Source organism: Oncorhynchus clarkii, chromosome 22, assembly GCF_045791955.1.
Source record: "Oncorhynchus clarkii lewisi isolate Uvic-CL-2024 chromosome 22, UVic_Ocla_1.0, whole genome shotgun sequence".
Taxonomy (NCBI): Eukaryota; Metazoa; Chordata; class Actinopteri; order Salmoniformes; family Salmonidae; genus Oncorhynchus; species Oncorhynchus clarkii.
The window spans coordinates 2,913,617-2,929,182 of NC_092168.1; the positions used below are offsets into that span (position 1 = coordinate 2,913,617).

The 15,566-nt window shown below is 42.1% G+C and overlaps 1 protein-coding gene across 4 annotated transcripts in view; it reads right to left on the minus strand.

The window, feature by feature from the left end:
• Positions 1–1,435: 1,435 nt before the first annotated feature.
• Positions 1,436–15,566, minus strand: part of LOC139380324 (sodium leak channel, non-selective) — a 265,187-nt gene continuing 251,056 nt past the window's right edge. For 3 of the 4 annotated variants that reach the window (XM_071122925.1, XM_071122924.1, XM_071122926.1), the window contains 7 exons: positions 11,069–11,201; positions 9,225–9,340; positions 8,713–8,870; positions 8,281–8,431; positions 6,019–6,165; positions 5,649–5,760; positions 1,436–5,432 (listed from right to left, as the gene is read on the minus strand). In XM_071122925.1, coding sequence (XP_070979026.1) covers positions 5,290–5,432; positions 5,649–5,760; positions 6,019–6,165; positions 8,281–8,431; positions 8,713–8,870; positions 9,225–9,340; positions 11,069–11,201 — 960 coding nt within the window. In that variant the 3' untranslated portion in view covers positions 1,436–5,289. Of the gene's footprint in view, positions 5,433–5,648; positions 5,761–6,018; positions 6,166–8,280; positions 8,432–8,712; positions 8,871–9,224; positions 9,341–10,838; positions 11,202–15,566 lie in introns of those variants that run through there. The other variant, XM_071122927.1, reaches the window with a different exon arrangement.

The window sequence follows — 15,566 nt, forward strand, 5'->3', positions numbered from 1 at the left end:
GGAACGGTCTGCCTACCCATGTCAGAGACGCAAACTCTACTGAAGACTCATCTCTTCAGTGGGTCATATGATTGAGTGTAGTCTGGCCCAGGAGTGGGAAGGTGAACGGAAAGGCTCTGGAGCAACGAACCGCCCTTGCTGTCTCTGCCTGGCCGGTTCCCCTCTTTCCACTGGGATTCTCTGCCTCTAACCCTATTACAGGGGCTGAGTCACTGGCTTATTGGGGCTCTCTCATGCCGTCCCTGGAGGGGGTGCGTCACCTGAGTGGGTTGATTCACTGATGTGGTCATCCTGTCTGGGTTGCCCCCCCCCCCCTTGGGTTGTGCCGTGGCGGAGGTCTTTGTGGGCTATACTCAGCCTTGTCTCAGGATGGTAAGTTGGTGGTTGAAGATATCCCTCTAGTGGTGTGGGGGCTGTGCTTTGGCAAAGTGGGTGGGGTTATATCCTTCCTGTTTGGCCCTGTCCGGGGGTGTCCTCGGATGGGGCCACAGTGTCTCCTGACCCATCCTGTCTCAGCCTCCAGTATTTATGCTGCAGTAGTTTATGTGTCGGGGGGCTAGGGTCAGTTTGTTATATCTGGAGTACTTCTCCTGTCCTATTCGGTGTCCTGTGTGAATCTAAGTGTGCGTTCTCTAATTCTCTCCTTCTCTCTTTCTTTCCCTCTCTCGGAGGACCTGAGCCCTAGGACCATGCCCCAGGACTACCTGACATGATGACTCCTTGCTGTCCCCAGTCCACCTGGCCGTGCTGCTGCTCCAGTTTCAACTGTTCTGCCTTATTATTATTCGACCATGCTGGTCATTTATGAACATTTGAACATCTTGGCCATGTTCTGTTATAATCTCCACCCGGCACAGCCAGAAGAGAACTGGCCATCCCACATATGCTCTCTCTAATTCTCTCTTTCTTTCTCTCTCTCGGAGGACCTGAGCCCTAGGACCATGCCCCAGGAATACCTGACATGATGACTCCTTGCTGTCCCCAGTCCACCTGACTGTGCTGCTGCTCCAGTTTCAACTGTTCTGCCTTATTATTATTCGACCATGCTGGTCATTTATGAACATTTGAACATCTTGGCCATGTTCTGTTATAATCTCCACCCGGCACAGCCAGAAGAGGACTGGCCACCCCACATAGCCTGGTTCCACTCTAGGTTTCTTCCTAGGTTTTGGCCTTTCTAGGGAGTTTTTCCAAGCCACCGTGCTTCTACACCTGCATTGCTTGCTGTTTGGGGTTTTAGGCTGGGTTTCTGTACAGCACTTTGAGATATCAGCTGATGTACGAAGGGCTATATAAAATAAATTTGATTTGATTTGATTTCTATGTACATAAAGTGGAGTAATTTCTAAACGGCTCATCCGATATGGATGAAATTATTTGTATCATTTCAAATCCAAAGTGCTGGAGTACAGAGCCAAAACTACAACAAAAAATGTCACTGTCCCAATACATTTGGAGCTCACTGTTGGTGCCAAAAGGCCTTTATTTGAAATTATGCAATACTGTACAAACAAACCAAAATGGATTTATATGCTATAGTTTATAAAATATATCTGATATTTTTGCCCACACAATTCCACACATAAATTAATTTAATCTGAAAGAACATTCACAGTCATGTACCAACATATTTCCTTTCACCCTTTAATTATAACTATTTTCCTTTGGGTTGTTCTACTACAGAACATGAAACCTGGATTTGAATAGAATTAAGTGGTTATAAGCAAACTGACAGTAAGTGTACAATGAAACACTGGAGACTGGGAGAGGCACAATTAACAAAGACAACAGGGGAATCACACGGAACTATAGCTATAAAGTTCAAGCATTTCAATCATCATATTTCATAAATTAAAGTTATAGCAACAACATACAATTAATATGTAACCATTGTTTTGGTGTGGTATTGTATAGCTATATTGTAATAAAATAATCTCCTAAAACGATATAATAGCAAGATGACACAATGTCCTGTAGCTTGTAGACTTGATCATTTATATGACTCTCATTTTGTATTTCCCGATAAACACTCCCTGACATTCACAACTAAAAGGACAGTGATGCTAATCAAAGGTTGTCGTGACAGGGTACCACATAGAGGTTCTGTTTAATGGACACTATAAAAACTTCCTGCATAGAAAAACATCAACATGGAAAAGTACAGATGTCAATGGGACTCTAAAATCAGTGTTCCAAAACTTTGCATTGAGGCATTGACCCTTTTTTGATGTTCTTGTGAGCCACGAAACCAGGGCAGAACGACTGCCCCCTCTCATTGAAGCCACAAAGTTCAAGGCCGACCGCGATACTGCAGGCATTGTTTGCAGAAAACAGGATCTCCACTTACAGTGAATGGGAAAAGGGCAATCTTTGTGAAGACAATCATGGTACCAATAATTGCTTCTATTACACCAGATGTGTGTCCTTGAACCAATTGTTTTAAAATCGCACACAGAAGAAGTTATAAGGACAAATGACCCCCACGATGAAATCGGGAAGGGGAGGGGGGACTCTGGATCTGTCTCCGTCTGTTAGTATGTTTGTTAAATGCAATATCTCAAACGGCGCTGGCCAGATTTGGACAAAACTTATTGAATGTAGAGATCAGTAATTTACACAAGTACACTGATTGTCCAGATGGTGGCGCTATAACAAGCAAATTAAAATGCAATCTTTGTATGGTCACACCGCTAACCCCATTTGACCTAAAGTCATGAAATTCAGGACATAGGTCCCTCTCCTCACAAGGAAAGAATTTGCCTCAGGGTGCTATAAGGTCTGCCATGATGATTTTTCCTCAATTTAGAATTTTGTGATTTAAAAAAAAAAAAACGCTACTCCTCAGAATGACCAATCTGCACAAAACTTGACCATAAACCTCTTAAGTCTACCCCCTCCTTTTTCGAACATTCTGTTAAAAATCGCGCAACATTTCAGCGTCCTGCTACTCATGCCAGGAATATAGTATATGCATATGATTAGTATGTGTGGATAGAAAACACTCTGAAGTTTCTAAAACTGGTTAAATCACGTCTGTGACTATAACAGAGCGTGTGTTTCATCGAAAAGCGCAAGAAAAACTGGTCACTGAAAACTGAAAAAAATATCCATGCGCCACTTGCATGTATTGTTTAAAGGACACCAAATTAAATAGTGCCACGGATGCAATTCCTACAGCTTCCACACGATGTCGCCAAAAACGTCATTTTCATTGACAAAAATCCTTTGAGTCATGACCAATAGATCCTTCATTCCATCCAGCCTACAACAATCGATTTTGGAAGAGAGAAAAATGGACATTCTTTTCTTGAGTAGCTGCTATTGAATACAGATCGCCCAGTGATCAATTTGATCGCTTATTAACGTTTACAAATACCTAAAGTTGGGTTACAAAAGTAAGTTGAAGTGTTTTGTCAAAGAATATAGGCAACTTATATAATTTTTAAAAATGACGTTGCGTGTTGGAAGAGAGCTTTTTTCCTGAAGCAGACAGGCTATACAAATGGATATTTTGGGCATTCATGGACGGGTTTAATCGGGAAAAAGACCAATTTGTGATGTTTATGGGACATATAGGAGTGGCAACAAAGAATATCATCAAAGGTAATGAATGTTTTATATTTTATTTCTGCGTTTTTGTGTAGCGCCGGCTACGCTAATTATTTTGTTTACGTCCCCTTCAGGTATATTGGGGTGTTGCATGCTATCAGATAATAGCTTCTCATGCTTTCGCCGAAAAGCATTTTAAAAATCTGATTTGTTGGCTAGATTCACAACGAGTGTAGCTTTAATTCAATACCCTGCATGTGTATTTTAATGAACGTTTGAGTTTTAACGAGTACATTTAGCATTTAGCGCATTTGCATTTCCAGGTGCCTAGTTGAGACGTCTGCGTCTCAAGTAGGATTAAGAGGTTAAAACGCTACTCCTCTGGCACCGAATGACCGATCAGCACGAAACTTGACCTTAAAACGCTACTCCTCAGGCACCGAATGACCGATCAGCAAGAAACTTGACCTTAAAACGCTACTCCTCAGGCACCGAATGACCGATCAGCACGAAACTTGACCTTAAAACGCTACTCCTCAGGCACCGAATGACCGATATGCACGAAACTTGATATGTGGCATCATTGGGAAAAGGTCCCTCAAAACATTCCTTTCCAGACGAGTACCTAAAACAACGCGGCCGCTATTGACCAATAAACATTCACACGGGCATGGTCTGGCACATAAATGCATTTAAATCAGTTAAGGATATCCGTATTGTAACAATATTTGGTACACATGATGTTGCAAACACTGTTTAAACTCAACATATGCAAGAACAATCATACCGACTACACGGTGGCGCAATAACAGGTACATGTTTATATCTCTTGATCTGTTTGACTAAGTGATTAAATTTGGCACCCATGCTCAGGGATATGAGTCTAGCTTACCCACACGATTTATCAGACACTACTGGCCCGAGCTTACCCACACGATTTATCAGACACCACTGGCCCGAGTTTGACTAAACTCGTCTTGCTACATAGATCCGCAATTTCCAAAATTACACTGATTGGCCAAAGGGTGCACTGTAGTAATCAAGTGTACGTGCATAAGTCACACACAAAATCTCAGATACCACTTGCCCGATTTTGATGAAACTTGGGTGAATGATGAGTCTTGCCATACAGATCCATCACTTACAAAATTACACGGATTGGCCCAAGGGGGACGACTTGTTTATTGTTGCCTCGTTTTAGTTGCAAATTGCAGCCTGCAGTATCCCGGTCGGACTTTAACCTTTGATACTCAATGAGATGGGGAAGCACTGAGCTAGCTATTCTATAGACGCCATCTTAACTGACTTTTTTGGCTTCAAATGGGCTATTGAGTCTTCACATAGGAATTAATGGTGTCATGGGTTTGGCTTTGTACATTCATATACAGTCTTTAAACCAAACAGCTAAAGCGTTGTTTCTAACAATCAACGTTCTTGAAATGGCCTTAACTGCAAACCAAGAGACATTTTCCTGTGTCCACAAGCCACCATTTTGAGAAAAAACTGATCATAACGTCCCACAAGATGTAAGATGGCTGCTGATGGAGAGACTTGCGAGGAGGATGTCCACGCTGTCACTTCCCCAATCAGTCAAGTATGAATGGGATATGCTTGAAAAAACCTTGAAAGAACGTTTCAACCACCAGAGTACTGTGTCGACACTGAGCGCTCAGAGCTATAGTTGTCTATCCTAGTTCTCGTTCGATATGTGAGCGTGGTTGAATTTTCTGAGTTTTCCGTTTAAATATCTATGAGGTCATCACCACTCTCGTCACTCTCAACGGTCAGCTGACGCGTCCACCATTTCTTGACCTCTGACCCCGAGGAGGCTTCGTCACTCACAGGGTTCATCTTACACACCATGGACTTGACACTGGTACGACCTGGACAGAGAGAGAGAGAAGAGACAGTATGTGAGAATCTGTTGGCATACAGCATTGCTCCAATGTTATTTTTCTAGATTCCTAGGCTTTAGTCATGCAGATGACATGGTTCGTCACACATTGACACTGGTCAGTCACATTGGTTTCGTGAGCACAGAGCTGATCTTTGTTGACACTGCACATACACACGAGCGCACATACACAAACGTGACTGACCTGCAGGTAGTCTCCACTGTCCCAGTTTCCTCTGAGGGCGTTCTGAGGAGTCCTGTCTGTATCCCCCACGGTCTGACAGGGTAGGACTCAGCAGCTGTTGGAGACCACTCAACTACAGGTAGGTAGGTGTAGAAAAGTTTTAGAATACATGTATGAAACATTGTATAATTTCCTGTAATGAGCATTCACCCAAAAAATTGTACTGCGAGTTTATTACCTGGCATATGAGTACCTACTACAGACTGTACAGAAAACCTTACCATAGAAACTCTAACATCTTATCCATCTTGCTGGTGTGAGGTGTGTGTGGTTCAATTAATGTTTGTGCGTGTGTGTGTGTGTGTGTGGTTGTGTGCGCGCGTGTGTGTACCTCTGGCTGTGTTGAATGGTCCTGGTTAGCGTTGATGTCCTCACTAGGCAGGGTGGTCTGTATGCTGGGGGGGTTGAGGAAGCGACTGAGCTCCTGCTGCTGGCTCTCTCTCAGGCTGTGGATGATGCTGCACGACTGCTGCTGCTTCTGCAGCAGAGAGAGAGAGTCCTCAAAGAGAGAGTCCTCAAAGGACACTATACAGCACAGAACAAATCACAAAAGCTATGGAACAGTGTATACAAACATGACTTCTGTGTATTCTGTAGGGGAAGTGACAGGGGAGTGGATCCTCACAAAACTAAACAGAACAATTGGTTCTCTCAAAATACAAAACTACACAATTGGCAGTTCCTTCAAGCATGACTGTTGCTGTTACTGTAGGAGAGTGAGTGCAGTGGGTCCTCACAAAACACCTTACAGCACAAAGCAGTAAGTCCACAAGAACAATCAACTCACTTGGTGTGTGTTTCTGTGTGTGTATACAGTTGAAGTCGGAAGTTTACATACACCTTGGCCAAATACATTTAAACTCAGTTTCACAATTCCTGAGATTTAATCCTCGTAAAAATTCCCTGTCTTAGGTCAGTTATGGTCACCACTTTATTTTAAGAATGTGAAATGTCAGATTAATAGTAGAGAGAATGATTTATTTCAGCTTTTATTTCTTTCATCACATTCCCAGTGGGTCAGACGTTTACATAAACTTAATTAGTATTTGGTAGCATTGCCTTTAAATTGTTTAACTTGGGTCAAATGTTTTTGGTAGCCTTCCACAAGCGTCCCACAATAAGTTGGGTGAATTTTGGCCAATTCCTCCTGACAGAACTGGTGTAACTGAGTCAGGTCTGTAGGCCTCCTTGCTTGCACACGCTTTTTCAGTTCTGCCCACAAATGTTTTATAGGATGAGGTAAGGGCTTTGTGATGGCCACTCCAATACCTTGACTTTGTTGTCCTTAAGCCATTTTGCCACAACTTTAGAAGTATGCTTGGGGTCATTGTCCATTTGGAAGATCCATTTGCGACCAAGCTTTAACTTCCTGACTGATGTCTTGATATGTTGCGTCAATATATCCACATAATTTTCCTACCTCATGATGCCATCTATTTTGTGAAGTGCACCAGTTCCTCCTGCAGCAAAGCACCCCCAAGACATGATGCTGCCACCCCCGTGCTTCACGGTTTGGATGGTGTTCTTCGGCTTGCAAGTCACCCCCTTTTTACCTCCAAACATAACGATGGTCATTATGGCCAAACAGTTCTATTTTTGTTTCATCAGACCAGAGGACCTTTCTCCAAAAAAGTATGATCTTTGTCCCCATGTGCAGTTGCAAACTGTAGTCTGGCTATTTTATGGCGGTTTTGGAGCAGTGGCTTCTTCCTTGCTGAGCGGCCATTCAGGTTATGTGGATATAGGACTCGTTTTACTGTGGATATAGATACTTTTGTACCTGTTTCCTCCAGCATCTTCACAAGGTCCTTTGCTGTTATTCTGGGATTGATTTGCACTTTTTGCACCAAAGTATGTTCATCTCTAGGAGACAGAACGCGTCTCCTTCCTGAGCGGTATGACGGCTGTAAATTGCTCCAGGATGAACCGAACTTGTGGAGGTCTACAATGTATTTCTGATGTCTTGGCTGATTTCCTTTGATTTTCCCATGATGTCAAGCAAAGAGGCCCTGAGTTTGAAGGTAGGCCTTGAAATACTTCCACAGGTACACCTCCAATTGACTCAAATTATGTCAATTAGCCTATCAGAAGCTGCTGAAGCCATGACATAATTTTCTGGAATTTTCCAAGCTGTTTAAAGGCACAGTCAACTTAGTATATGTAAACTTCTGACCTACTGGAATTGTGATACAGTGAATTATAAGTAAAATAATCTGTCTGTAAACAATTGTTGGAAAAATTATAATATATACTGTATATACACAATACGAGTCAAAATGTTGGACACACCTACTCATTCCAGGGTTTCTCTTAATTTGTACTATTTTCTGCATTGTAGAATAATAGTGAAGACATAAAAACTATGAAATAACACATATGGAATCATATAGTAACCAAAAAAGTGTCACTACATGATCTACCACCCAAAGCACATTCAGCAAACTTGACAACTGTGGAAAGCATTGGAGTCAACATGGGCCAGCATCCCTGAGGAATGCCCGGACAAATTGATGCTGTGCTTTAGGCAAAGGGGGGGGGGGGGGGGGGGGGTAAGTCAATAAAGTATGGTGTTCTTAATGTTTGGATCTCTTACAGCACGGATGCGTTTGAGGCACTTCTTGAGCCACATGCGTATGGTCTGCTTGGCCACCTCTTCTTCTATGGTGTACTCCAGCTGCTCTCTAGCCAGCAGCTCCTCCAGCTGTAGAGACTTCCTGATATCCACTGAACGGTATGACAACATACTGCAGAAACACAGGAGGACATGGAAGAGAAAGAATGGTAGAAGAATGAATAGATGAGCACTCTATACGTAACTGTGGGCTAAAATACATCCTAATAAACGACAACTATATAATGTTTTACAAGAACTAAATAGGTCTACAGAACAATATGAAAACACACTGTGGGAAACAATACAGCCCCCCCCCCCCCCCACACACACAAAAAAACTATATTAGTATTAAGCATGTGTGTTTAGTGTGCACGTTGTGGAATGTGTGTTATGTGTGTGTGCTATTGTCACCTGAGCACGTCGTGGAAGGTGACGTCCCCTCCGTTGTGCAGCCTCTCCATCTCATAGCACATGTGTTTGAACAGCAGCTTGTCCTTATCCAGGTCTACCTCTAGCCTGCCCCTCAGCAGACGCAGCAGGAACTTCACCCGCGATGTTGGGATCACTCCCTGAGAGAGAGTGGATAAAGGTCACCCCACCTGTCCAGACTTTTCTTTCCCTCCCTCCATCCCTCCAGCTCTTCTCCACTTCCAACCCTTGCGTCTCCACATGGTTTCTTCCCTATCATATCAGTTGGTTTCTCCAGCTCTCTCTGTATCTCACTCTCCCTCCATCCATCCCTCCAGCTCTTCTCCACTTCCAACCCTTGCGTCTCCACATGGTTTCTTCCATATCATATCAGTTGGTTTCTCCCACTCTCTCTGTATCTCTCCTTTCTCTCACTCTCCCTCCATCCATCTCTCCAGCTTTCCTCCACTTCCAAACCTTACCTCCCCACAAGGTTCCCTCCCTCTCTCTCTCACCTCTCTCTTGTCATCAACATTGTTCCAGATAATCTGAAAGTGTCGGAGGTCGTTGTAGCTCAGTAGCTGGTCCTCCTCAGTGGAGTAGAAGAGAGAGAAGTTCTCCACAATGATGGCTGCAAAACACACACATATCTGGGGTTATCTCACATGTCTGAACATTTCAATGTAGTATACTTACATGCAGCAGATATGTCTGGGACACAACAATGACATCTCATGCAAGAGTTATATACATCTAGAATTTGCTACCATACTGACTTTTACGCCTTAAAAACTGAAGAGATGGCTCCAATTATGTTTACTGATTTATCACCTTTGTTACAGGATCTGGCTTATCCATTTATATTTCGAAGTTGGATGCTAGCACATTAGCACGTGGGGCGCACTCACTGGTGTCAACTCGTTAGTCAGTATATATTATACCTGTTCTGGTTGGTCATCTCGTTAGTGGAAAGATGCTTTACCTTGCTGGCCCAGGTGCTATTTAAGAGTGGCTGGTTCAGTGCTCCAGTGGTCTTGAGAAACGTGGAGGGTTAACACCTTTAGTTGGCTCTCCAAATGTGATTTCCTAGACCAAAAATCCTTTATCAGATCTTCCCTGTCTTTGTTTTGTTCCAATTTTTGGTTTGCTTCTAAGTTTGTGTTTTTTTCTTTTGTTTGCCTCTTTTTGGGCAAATTTAGTCCCAGTTGCTGCTAGTCAACTTTCAGTGGACACCCCCATGAGTGTCTTTCAGAACCTCTCTTAAAACCACACCTGTGTCTAGCATCAATTCTTGTTTGTCTTTCTGGGGAACAACACCTTTCATGGCATATTCTCCAACTAGCATTGGAGAGGTCGAAGAACCATACATGGGCTTCGCTAATGGCACCTGCAATTAGATGTTTATAGCCTTCAGTAAATGGATTGTGAATGATTGGTGACTGGTGAAATGTTATACATAGTCATTTCCCTACAACACTAACAGCATCAAGCACTGTAGGCATCTAAGGGACAAGTTGTTCTAACAGACACAGTCCATAAAACCACAACGATATAAACTTTTGTTATTGACCAAATACTTATTTTCCACCATAATTTGCAAATAAATTCATAAAAAATCCTACAATGTGATTTTCTGGATTTTTTTTCTTCCATTTTGTCTGTCATAGTTGAAGTGTACCTATGATGAAAATTACAGGCCTCTCTCTTCTTTTTAAGTGGGAGAACTTGCACACTTGGTGGCTGACTAAATACTTGTTTTGCCCCACTGTATATGCCAGATCATATTCAGAGGGAGACGGATAGAGATGGATAGCTAGAGTTGATGTTGGCTCACTTCCTAAACACCCCTGACATGAATTTAGACTGTGCCACTGTCCTTACTCACACACACATACACCACACACACACACACACACACACACACACACACACACACACACACACACACACACACACACACACACACACACACACACACACACACACACACACACACACACACACACACACACACACACACACACACACACACACACACACACACACACACACACACACACAGGTGGACCCAGATTTCTGCATGGCAAGGTTTGATGATGAGGTCAGTAATAACAGTGCTAAACTGTCATGGGGAGAGATTAAACTGTTTATTGTGCTTTATGAGACAGTCACACACGACTCGTACCACAGGAAATGAAATATGGGCCTGAACGATGATACAGGAAATTGTCCTTTGCATGAGTGGCTTACGCACACGCATGCACGCTCACACATGAACGCTCGCACACACACCCTATTTGGAAAGGCTTTATTCAAAGTCAAAGTCAAGCTTATATGATTAGGGCACACACACACTTACCCACGAGGAGGTTAAGCATGATGTAAGCAATGATGACATAGAAGGAGCAAAAGTAGATGAGTGCTCCTGCGTAGTTCCCACAGTCCGTCTCCCAGTAGCGATGCTTATCGGGGGTACAGAACGGAGGCTGCACCTGAGGAGGGGAACATCCCAAACACGGTGTTATCAACATGAGGCCCCATACTACAACGTGAACCCACAGAAAGAATTGAAATATATTTAATTATCTAACTATGCTGGGGCCAACGTTATGAAAATGTATGCACGCAAGTCGCTTTGGATAACACTGTCTGCTAAATAGCATATATTGTTATATTTACTGAGCAAAAATATAAACGCAACATGTAAAGTGTTGGTCTCATGAGCTGGAATAAAAGATAACCAAACTTATACCCACAAAAACCTTATTTCACTCAACTTTTGTTCACAAATTTCTTTACATCTCTGTTAGTGAGCACTTCTCATTTGACAAGATAATCCATCCACCTGACAAGTGTTGCATATCAACAAGCATGATCATTACACAAGTGCACCTTGTGCCGTGGACAATAAAAGGCCACTCTAAAATGTGCAGTTTTGTCACAAAACACATCGTCTGAGACCAGCCACCGGACAGCTGATGAAACTGTGGGTTTGTACAACCAAAGAATTTCTGCGCAAACTGTCATAAACCTTCTCCGGGAAGCTCATCTGCATGCTCGTCGTCCTCAACAGGGTCTTGACCTGACATGCAGTTCAGCGTCATAAAACAAACTTCAGTGGGCAAATGCTCACCTTTAATGTCTACTGGCACGCCGGAGAAGTGTGCTCTTCATGTACACTACAGTTTAAAAATTTGGGGTCAATGTCCTTGTTTTTTTTTAAAGAAAATCACATTTTTGTCCATTAAAATAACATAAAATTGATCAGAAATACAGTGTGGATGTCAAGTTCTGACCATCGTTCGTATGTGTTTTCCTTGTTTTAGTGTTGGTCAGGACGTGAGCTGGGTGGGCATTCTATGTTGTGTGTCTGGTTTGTCTATTTCTATGTTTGGCCTGATATGCTTCTCAATCAGAGGCAGGTGTTAGTCATTGTCTCTGATTGGGAACCATATTTAGGTAGCCTGTTTTGTGTTGGGTTTTGTGGGTGATTGTTCCTGTCTCTGTGTTTGCACCAGATAGGACTGTTTAGGTTTTCACACATTTATTGTTTTGTTAGTTATTTCATGTATAGTTCCTTTATTAAAGAACATGAATAACCACCACGCTGCATTTTGGTCCGCCTCTCCTTCACCACAGGAAAACCCTTACAGTGGACCTTGTTAATGTTGTAAATGACTATTGCAGCTGGAAACCATCACTCCTGTGTTCCAATGGCATGTTAGCTGATCCAAGTTTATAATTTTAAAAGGATAGTTGATCATTAGAAAACCCTTTTGCAATTATGTTAGCTCAGCTGAAAATTGTTGTCCTGATTAAAGAAGCAATAAAACTATTCTTGTTCTGAGAAATGAAAGCTATTACATGCAAGCAATTGCCAAGAAACGGAAGATCTTGTACAACACTGTGTATTACTCCCTTCACAGAAAAGCGGGGACTGGGAGACTAGTCAGGATTGAGGGAAAGATGAACGGAGCAAAGTAAGGAGAGACCTTTAATGAAAACCTGCTTTAGAGCGCTCAGGACCTCAGACTGGGGTGAAGGTTCACCTTCCAAATGGACAAGGACTCTAAGCACACAGCCAAGACAACACAGTAGTGGCTTAGGGACAAGTCTCCGAATGTCCTTGAGTGGCCCAGCCAGAGCCCGGACTTGAACCAGATCGAACATCTCTGGAGAGACCTGAAAATAGCTGCAGCGACCTTCCCCATCCAACCTGACAGAGCTTGAGATGGTCTACCGAGATGAATGGGAGAAATTCCCCAAATACAGGTGTGCCAAGCTTGTCAGCGTCATACCCTAGAAGACTTGAGGCCGTAATCGCTGCCGAAGGTACTGAAGATTCAAGTACTGCGTAAAAGGGTCTGAATTCTTATGTAAATGTGGTATTTCAGTTTTTTTTTTTTTATCAATTAGCAAATATTTCTAAAACCTGTTTCTGGTTTGTCATCATGGGGCATTGTGCGTAGATTGATGAGAATTGATTTTTAAAATCAATTTTAGAATAAGGCTGTAACGTATCAAAATGTGGAAAAAGTCAAGGGGCCTGAATACTTTCCGAATGCACTGTATATACAATTTAAAATATTACATGACATTACATTTCATAACACTTTTCACAACAAATAAGTGTGTTCCTTCAGGCCACCATTCTACTACCACATATCTACAATCTAAAATCCATGTGTACGTGTGTGTAGAGTGCGTGTCTTATCATGTGTATGTGTAAGCATGTGTCTGTATGTGTGTCTCTTTACAGTCTCCACTGTTCCATAAGGTGTATTTTATCTGTTTTTTTTATCTGATTCATCAGTAACCCGATGTGGAATAAAGTTCCATGTAGCCATTGCTCTATGTAATAGTGTGCGCCTTCCATAGTCTTTTCTGGACTTGGGGACTGTGAAGAGACCTCTGGTGACATGTCTTGTAGGGTATGCATGGGTGTCTGAGCTGGGTGCTAGTAGTTTAAACAGACAGCTCAGTGCATTCAGCATGTTAACACTTCATACAAAAACAAGTAGTGATGAAGTCAATCTCTCCTGACAATCTCGCCAGCCATGCTGCCCTGTTCTGAGCCAATTGTTGTTTTCAGAGGTCCCTCTTTGTGCCATCTGACCACACAACTGAAGAGTAGTCCAGGTGAGACAAAACTAGACAAAACTAGGGCCTGTAGGTCCTGCCTTGGGGATATTGCTGTTAAAAAGGCAGATCAGCACGTTTTAAGGTAAACTTCTCACCACCTTAGCTCCTGTTGTGTCAAACATTTTTGACCATGACAGTTTAAAATCCAGGGTTACTCCAAGCAGTTTAGTCACCTCAACTTGCTCAATTTCCACATCATTTATTACAGGATTAAGTTGTGGTTTAGTGTATAGTGAATGATTTGTCCCAAATACAATGCTTTTAGTCTTTGAAATGTTTAGGACTACCTTATTCCTTGCCACCCATTCTGAAACTAACTGCAGCTCTTTGTTAGGTGTTGCAGTCTTTTCAGTTGCTGTAGTAGCCAACATGTAAAGTGTTGAGTCATCCGCATACATAGACACACTGGCTTTACTCAAAGCCAGTGGCATGTCATTAGATTGTCATTAGATTGAAAAAAGTAAGGGGCATAGACAGCTGCCCCAGGGGAATTCCTGATTCTACCTGGATAATGTTGGAGAGGCTTCCATTAAAGAACACCCTCTGTGTTCTGTTAGACAGGTAACTCTTTATCCACAATATAGCAGGGGGTGTAAAGCCATAACACATACGTTTTCCAGCAGCAGACTATTATCGATATTGTCAAAAGCTGCACTGAAGTCTAACAAAATAGCTCCCACAATCTTTTTATTATCAATTTCTCTCAGCCAATCATCAGTAATTTGTGTAAGTGCTGTGCTTGTTGAGTGCCCTTCCCTATGAGCGTGCTGAAAGTCTGTTGTAAATTTGTTTATAGTCAAATAGCATTTTATCTGGTCAAACACAATTTTGTCCAAAAGTTTACTAAGGGTTGGTAACAGGCTGATTACTAACTCAAATGCCAACCAAAGGGGGCTTTACTATTCTTGGGTAGCGGAATGACTTTTGCTTCCCTCCAGGCCTGAGGGCACACAATTAGTAGTAGTAGTAGGCTTAGATTGAAGATATGGCAAATAGTAGTGGCAATATTTTCCGCTATTATCCTCAGTATTTTTCATCCAGCTTGTCATTGTTGAAAGACAACAATCATTTTTTCACGTCTTCCATACTCATTTTACTGAATTTAAAATTACAATGCTTGTCTTTCATAATTAGTTAGTTATATGTTAGTTATATGTTAGTTATACTTGGATGTGTAGTGTCAGCGTTTGTTGCTGTCATTTCATGCCTAAATTTGCTAATCTTGCCAATGAAAATATTATTAAAGTAATTGGCAATATCAGTGGGTTTCATGATGAATGAGCCATCTGATTCAATGAATGATGGAGCTAAGTTTGCCTTTTTGACCCAAATGTATTTAAGGTGCCCCAAAGAATTTTACCATCATTCTTTAAATAATTTATTTTTGTTTCTTAGTGTAGTTTCTTTTTTTTTTTAAATTCAGTTTAATCACATGATTTGCCAATAGGTTGTGCAGCCAGACTTATTTGCTATTCCTTTTGCCTCATCCCGCTCAACCATACTATTTTTAAATTCCTCAACAATCCACAGGGATTAACAGTTTTTACAGTAATTGTCTTAATGGGTGCATGCTTATTAGTAACTGGAATAAGCAATTTCATAAATGTGTCAAGTGCAGCGTCTGGTTTCTCCTCATTACACACCACTGTCATGACGTTGCCCTCTTTGGGTATAGCGAGCACCATCCCCCTCTCTCTGTCTCCTACACTCAGGCT